The sequence below is a fragment of the Enhydra lutris genome, unplaced genomic scaffold (genome assembly GCF_002288905.1).
Source record: "Enhydra lutris kenyoni isolate GAN:26980312 unplaced genomic scaffold, ASM228890v2 scaffoldscaffold5, whole genome shotgun sequence".
NCBI classification, from domain to species: Eukaryota; Metazoa; Chordata; class Mammalia; order Carnivora; family Mustelidae; genus Enhydra; species Enhydra lutris.
The window spans coordinates 8,497,468-8,505,780 of NW_019154089.1; the positions used below are offsets into that span (position 1 = coordinate 8,497,468).

At 37.8% G+C, this 8,313-nt stretch overlaps 1 protein-coding gene across 1 annotated transcript in view; it reads left to right on the forward strand.

Moving 5' to 3' along the window:
- The window catches only part of LOC111141063 (meiotic kinetochore factor), an 84,228-nt gene extending 76,863 nt beyond the window's left edge, over nucleotides 1–7,365 (forward strand). Inside the window, 3 exon segments of the mRNA XM_022493392.1 lie at nucleotides 1,674–1,800; nucleotides 7,100–7,167; nucleotides 7,306–7,365. Coding sequence (XP_022349100.1) covers nucleotides 1,674–1,800; nucleotides 7,100–7,167; nucleotides 7,306–7,365 — 255 coding nt within the window.
- Nucleotides 7,366–8,313: the final 948 nt, after the last annotated feature.

The window sequence follows — 8,313 nt, forward strand, 5'->3', positions numbered from 1 at the left end:
TTTAGTTGTGCCCACTTTGCTGCTTAAGGCTTCCATTAAATTTTGTATTCAACAATTTTATTTTTCATTTCAAGGTATTCTAGTTGTTTCTTTTTCACATCTGCTTTTCAGTCCAGATAGTTTCTTGTTTGCTCATCCATGAGATTTCAATAGTTATTTCTTTAATCATTTCATACATTGTTATTCTATTCTGATTTGGCACTTCTGATATTGGATGTTCTGGGGGCTTAACTCCCCTCTTTGATATTCCTGTACAGTCTTACACATGGTAGCTTGATTTCTTATGAATTTGTTACTTCCTTTATTGTTGTTATAATAACATGAGAGGATGAAGTGAACTGTATTTTGCCCATTATTTCTGCTTCGAACGGTTCTGAGCTGAATCTTGAAGAATGACTCTGATTCTGACCCTGATCATTTATTTCCTTGCTCCTACTTGATAAGAATCCTATGTGCCTATAATGGGGATCCCATCCTCGTAAGAGGATATGTATCTTTTTCTACTACAAAAGCTATAGCTAGGGTTGGGTATCACTCTCAGACCGCTTTTGCTCCCTTAAGGATTTTGGCTTAGTACCAGAATCTCATGTTGCAGAATTCCCTTCTTCCTCCTGACCCATTTAAAATGTTCTTGTCTGAGCCAGTCACTGTGCCCAGGCACATAGCATATAGTGATTGGCTGGGCTGGGTTTTAAGGCCTCTTGGTGCTCAGAAGTATTATCAGCTCCACCTGAACCATAAGAAAGGAGTGGTCTGCAGGCTGGGAGAATGTGTAGATTCTCCCAAGAAAACTCTGGTACTGTTCCGTACTGGAAGAATAGAAATGATGCTGGGCAGAAAAATATCAGATGCCCATCACAGAAGAAGATATGAATTTTAAAGTAGAAGTTGTTTCTATATAGGCTTTACTTACAGTGGGAGGAGCCCTCGGTAAATACATATGTCTATTTGAGTTCTAAGAAACAAGATATGTCACTTTTGGAAGACACTTACTTCTTTATTCTTTTTTTTTTTTTTAAAGACTTTATTTATTTATTTATTTGACAGACAGAGATCACAGGCAGGCAGAGGGGGGGCGGGGAAGCAGGCTCAGGGCCAAGCAGAGAGCCCGATGCGGGGCTCGATCCCAGGACCCTGGGATCACGACCTGAACCGAAGGCAGAGGCTTTAACCCACTGAGCCACTCAGGAGCTCCAAGACACTTATTTCTTTATTCTGAAGTCTGTGTGTTTGATTGGTGGTTGTCAAAATTCATTGAGTTGGGAAACCAAGGAAATCTAGTATATGGCTCAGAATTAAAATAAGTTTATATTTTAATTCAGTAAATCATGTAAGCTTGTTCTTGCACTTTGGAGTGCTTGAATCTCAACTCTTATCATTACGCTCTCTATGTCCTTAAATAAGATATCCAAATTCTCTGAACATAATTTTCCTCATTTTACAAATGGGGATGATATAATCTTCCCTGTCTGGTTCTTGTTTGTATTAAATAAGCAAATGTTTAAAAACCATTTCATTAGTGTCTAGAGTGGAGTAAGCATTTCATAAATGCTTTCTATCATTAATATGTATGAAATATGGATGTTGAAATGATATGCCTTTGAAATAAAACAGCATACAAATACAATACCTGGAAGAATTATGTGCTGTCTGCTTTTCTTTTTCTTTTTCAGATTCCTTCAGATATATCAGAAATATGTTGTATTATTAGAGCAACACCAGGAACTAGACAAATGAAAAGTGAAAGTAATGTTATTGTAAAGAAGAAGAAATATTCCCCACCCAAAGATATTCCTCAAGGTACTATAATATGAATCCAGAGCCTACTTTTTGGATGATAGAAAATATTTTTTCATTATAAATTCCTTATGCACACAGGAAGTCCACTTACAAATTGTATTCTAGGAATTCTTATACAATTACAAGAAGTTTGGTTAGGTTTTAGAACCTGAGTAAAATATTTTTTTGAATGTCAGATATTTAATCTTTCAAAAAGTTAGCTTATGCCATTGATCTAAATGTATTTATCTAGGATACCTTTTCTTACAACTGTTTGAAATTCATTGTTGTTGGGTTTCATTTTTAGTAGAATTCTTTGTGAAGATATTCTTTATATATTTTTGCATTCACTTATTGTTGGTTGAGTACTTGCTCTGTAAAAGGCACCAAGCCAAATATCTTATTTTATCTCATTTATTTCTCACTACGACTTTATAATAGGCAGATATGTACTATTATCCTCATTTTATATGTGAAGAATCTGGAGCTTAAATTAGTATGCAGTTTGTCCAAGATTCTACTGCTGGTAGTAGAGAGGAATTCTCTCTTTTGGGGCTTTTACACTCCCAAGTTTAGGTTTTTCTGTTCTCCTGATTATATATCAGACAGAATGTCTGATTAGTCATTGGAGCCTGGGAACATTTTATGAGTAAGCAGGCAATGAAGCAGTTGAAATTTAATAGGTTATGTACAACTTCAATCCACCTAAACTGTCTACTTTTGATCCTTGTCCCCATTTCTGACACAGAGCCTACCCTGAGCACTCCCTAAGTCCACAAAAGTTGTCTTTTTTCCTAAGTTCCTTAAGTACTTAATTCAGTGCTACTCATTTGACATTTACTAAGATATTACTACCTCACATAATTCATAATACTGACTTATCATATTCTTCAGGTTAGGAAGTTTTCAAAGACAGGGACCACATAATAGACTTTTTTCTATCTCTTATCTCTGGTGACATTAGCATGGTGGTAGGGAATAGTAGATGCCGTATCAAGGTTTTCCCAAAAAAGTAGAACCAGAGGGTTATTTCAAAGCATTGACTTAGGCAGCTGTAGAGTCTGGCTGAAAACTGTAGGGCAGGCTGGAAACTCTTGAGCAGGAGTTAATGATGCAGTCCTTAGGAGGAATTTTCTTTTTTCTCTGAGAAACTTTGGTTTTGTTCTTAAGGCCTTTTAACTGATTGGATGAGGTCCACCTACATTATCAAGGATAATCTCCTTTGCTTAAAGTCTATTATTATAGATGTTAACCTTATCTACAAGTAACCTTCACAGCAACACCAAAATTAGTATTTAATTTAATTGGTTAATATAGCCTAATCAAGGTGACATATACAACTAACCATCACAGTCTACTTCATGTCAACTATGTATTCATACACATGTCCTTAAACCACAATTAATCTGTAAATAAAGAAAGTAACAAAGTTATACTTCTAACATAATACAGCTGTCCTATCCTATATACAACCCAAAATGTGCTAATTCCTTCCCCAGAAGAGGATGCAAAATCCTTGGGTGGTATTTATTCTTTTTCTTGATATCCTGTGACTCAAATACTATGATAGAGAGTAATTATTAATACATTTTATGTTAGTTGTTATAGGAATAAGAGAGGGAAGCAAACAGGTATTTGCTTAAACTAGTTAGGTAGAAATAACTGGTATTTATAACTACCTTCCTCCATTTCATATTCCCTCTTCCTTCAGCAAGAACCTCAGCTGGTCATAGTTCTTAAGCTAGTGGGGTACTATCAACCTCATTTCAGTAGGGTCTGGGCCCTTAGTCCTGGTTGGATTGGGTTGTTGTAATTTTCCATTGACCTTAATCTCAGGGCATAATAATACTAAGGGATGTCCTAAGGAATCTCCTGTATTCCAGACATACTCTTCCTTGCCTCCATTGCAGGGAAAATCTCACTTGAGTGGTCAGGATCAGTCATCCTGGCCCGCATAGTGATTCCCTTCTTTGCTTGTTATTCAGAGGCCTGAGGAGCCCAAAGCAGCCAGGTGGCAGTCTTACCTTCCAGTTCATTGGAATCATTGCTGTCTCTCTGTGGAAGCATTGTCCCTTTGGAACTAAGACCTCTAGGCTAGCAGAGCAAGGCCTGTCATGGAAACAGGAAGCAAAAAAGTTTTTCTAGTAGATTACTAGAGATGATATTGAATGATCTCACTTCCATCTCCACTTCTTGATTCCTGGACCTGTGAATCTTGGATGTGGGAGAAATAGCACCATATATTGAATGCTGATTCAGGGCATATACAAGACTCTGAGAACCTTGTTTCAGCCCTGCAAGGTATTGCTGCCTACAGGGTGCTTTAACTGAGTCTTCAAAAGGCCATTCCACTGTTCTGCCAAGTCAGCTGCTTCAAGATGGTGGGGAACATAGAAAGACCAGTGAATTCCATGAGCTTGGGCCTCTTGTCACCTTCTTTCGTGTGAAGTGGGTTCTTTTTTTTTTTTTTTTTTAAAGATTTTATTTATTTATTTGTCAGAGAGAGAGAGAGATCACAAGTAGGCAGAGAGGCAGGCAGAGGCAGAGGGAGAAGCAGGTTCCCTGCTGAGCAAGGAGCCTGATGTGGGACTCAATCCCAGGATGCTGGGATCATGACCTGAGCCGAAGGCAGCTGCTTAACAAACTGAGCCACCCAGGCGTCCCTAAAGTGGGTTCTTTGATCAGAAGAAATGCTATGTGAGATAACATAATGGTGGATAAAGTATTTTCTAAGTCTTTGGATGGTTCTTTTGGCAGAAGCATTGCATGCAAGACAGGGAAATCCATATCCAGAATAAGTGCCTATTCCAGTAAGAATAAAATGCTGTCCCTTCCATGATGAAAATTGTTCAAGGTATTCAACCCACCACCTGGTAGCTGGCTGATCACTCCAGGGAATAGTGCCATACTGGCGATTTGGTGTTGGTCTCTGCTGCTAACAAACTGAATACTCACCAGTGGCTATAGCCAGGTTGACTTTAGTGAGTTGCTGAGCTCATGAATAACCACCATCCTTGCCACCATGGCCACTTTTTTTTGTTAGCTTATTGGGTGATAGCAGAGGTGGCTGGAGAAAGAGGCACAGAATGGGTCATCTTATTTACTTGATTATTAAAGTCTTTGTCTGTTGAGACCACCCTTTGGTGAGTATTTCAGGGGACACAAATCTAAACACAGATGTTTTTTGCCCATTCAGGGAGGTCTACCCATATACTTCTTTACTAAATCTCTCGTCATCAATTTTCCAGTCCTGTCCCTTCCACATCCCTAACTATCCAGCCAAACTATTGGCCACAGTCAGTGAATCAATATATAATCATGTATCTGGCCACTTATAACAGAGTGAACAGTGAGATGTTTTTCTTGAAGTTCTACCCACTGGGAGGATATATCTTCACCAGTTTCCTTCAGGGATGTCATAGAAAGGAGCTGTAGGTCCAAGTGTTGCCTGCATATCATGTAGAACCATCTGTGAACCAAGTCTGAGCTTTTTTCCCCCCTCAATCAGCTGATTGTGGAGAACTCCCCATAATGCCAAAGGTGCAGTCTGGGAGAGAAAAGATAGTGTAGCAGTAGTACGGACAATGGACATATGGACCACATCCTCATCTAACTTACTCTTGCCTTTGGGGCTCGAGCTCAATTCCATACATATCATTTCTATCTGAAAATGCAGTGCTGTTCTGCACAGCCAACTCTGTGGCTTGGTACATCAGATTGTGTATAATTCATGGTTGGCAGCTCAGGTCTCATTGTAACTTGGTGTATCATGGTTAAATATTCAGTCTCTATGAAGGCCCAGTAGCAGACCAAAAACTGTTTCTCAAAAAGAGAGTAGTTATTCACAGAAAATGCTAAAGATTTGCTCCAAAATCCTAAGGACCTGTACTGTGATTCACCTACAGGATCCAAACAACATATATATCTCTCAATGACACTTAAAGCACCATTCAATTTTCTAGATATTATGGTACAAGTGGCAGAGCATCTTGCATAGTACCCTGGACCTGTTGTAGAACACTCTCTCATTCTGAGGCTCCCTCAAAACCAGTAGCCTTTAGGCACTGAGTAAATGGGTTGGAGTAGTGCACTCAAATGAAAAATGTTGACTCCCAAATCTAAAAAGGCCCATTAGGCATCGTGCGTCTTTTTTGGTTGTAGGACGAGCCTGATGCAACAACTTATTCTTTTCTTTAGGAAGTATATCTCTCATATCACTGGGCCCCTCCCTAGAAATTTCACTGAGGTTGAAAGAGACCCAGCAATTCCATTTCCCTGGACCATGGAGACCCAGCAATTCCACTTCCAAGAGTATATCCAACTGTAGTGTGTACATATGTTCATCAAAAGATGTTTGCTAGAATGTTTATAGCAGCATTTGGATAATAACCCCAAATAAGAAATAATCCAAATGCCCATCAACAGTGGAATGGATTAATAAATAGTGGCACATTCATTCATTGGAGTGCTATATAGCAGTGAGAATCAACAATGTGCAGTTACATGCAACAGTATTTATAAATCTCACATAAGGACTCAGACACAATAGAGTACATTTAACATTACTTATATTTAATACAAAGCTAGGCAAAACTAATCTATGACGAAAATCACCATAGTGGATGTACTAGTTAGGGAGGGGCTATTAACTAGAAAGCATTATGAGAGGAAGTTATCTAGGTACTAGATACTAGTACTAGGTACTATTGGTATTTGTTCTGTTTCATTATCTGAATGCTGGTTAGATGGGTATAGTAAGTCTGTGAAACCCATCAAACTTTACAGTACATATATGCAAACTTCTCTGTGTGTATGCTGTATTTTAGGAAAAAGTTATAAAATAGAAAAACTTCTCTTAATTTGATCTTTATGACAAGTCATATTAATCTATGACATGTAGCATCACAGTTCTGGGTATAAGTATGCGACAACTCAAAACTAAAATGTGTCTGGGAAGTTCTGAATATTTAGACTAAAATTTTTCATATAATTCAGAGACCCCTTGATGTATGTTGAACTGATTATGCCATCTCCTGGCTTCTTTATAGGTTCTCACCTCATTTGGCAGCCTCTTCGTTTAAGTAATTCCCCCTTCAACTTCTGGCCACTTGTCTCTGCCTTTCCTTTAGTAAAAATAGCAAAACCCCAAGCTAACTAGTGATCATGTTATTTTAAACATGTAACAGCCTATTTTTAGTCCTGACATTTAACATTTAGCTAGTTTGCCAGTTATCTAATCAGGACGGTAGGATGAAGCTTACTTTTGATGGCCTAGGACCCCTGTTTGTTATGATACTTGTTCATTAATAATGCTGATTAGAGAAAAAATGTGGTGAAAGTAAACCACTAGAGGAGTTCAAAGGAGATGTGATAGAGGAGGTGGTGTGGGTAAGGAGAAGTTTGAGAATGGTGACAGCCTAAAGAAAGAGGCCTTAGAGGATATCCAGTCCAAGATTTCTCAATGTGTAGTCCTCTAACCACGTACACCAGAATTACTGCGGACCTGGCAAATTTTGTATTCTCTAGAGATATGGCACAGGGATCTACAATTTGAAGAATTCTCAGAGTGATTCCAAGACGCACTAACATTTGAGAGGCATTTAATGATCTAGTCTATTTTGCTCACTTTACGTATAATAAAAATGACCTAGTCAGATCAATAAGTGATTTGTTTGAATACACCAACTAATTACTGGTAGAATCAGAATTAGAACTTAACTTTCTTAATTTGCAATAGTTTGACTGGGTAACTGTCAAATAAGGCATTGGGAGGGGTAGAGTAGATAGGGCTCTGAGTTTCTCAGTTCCTCCATACAGAGACATTTTGCTTCTCTTTGTTTTATATTTTTCTTTCTCTTTGTACAGACTTCTGTATTCTATTTAAAGAGGTTTTTTTTTTTCCCCTCAAGAAGATGCTTGGAAAATCATTGCTATTTCTTATAGCAATAGATGTCTAATATTACTTTAATTTGGCTAATAAGCATGTATTGCACACTGCATTATTAGCTGGGGATAAGAGTACAGCCTTAGCCCTCTAGGGCTTACAGACTAGTGATGAGTCAGATCACATAGTCTTCTCTATAACATGATAAAATTGGAATAAGGCGCTGCAGGAATCGAAGAGGGGATATTTTAGCTTTGCTTTGGAAGACTTCCTAGCTAACAATACATTTTGGAAAATCAGACAAAACTTGAAGCTATCCTTATAGTAAGGTTTTACAATTTCTCTTCAATTTTGATCTTTAGAAGACATGATAAATGATGAGTTATAGATTCATATCTTAAGCTTATAGTACAATAAAAGCCTTTAACTAGATATGTATACATCTTTATTGAGAAGCTTGAGTTTTTAGATAAGAGCATACAGATGTATCACATAGAAATATGACAAATGAGATGGAAAAGGACTTGAGTATCCTAGGGATGGTAGTAGAAATCACTTAAGAATAAGACATCCCTTCATTATCATTTGTTTCCATGAATTTTTTCAACTCTTCTTTAATTTCCTGGTTGACCCATTCATTCTTTAGAAGG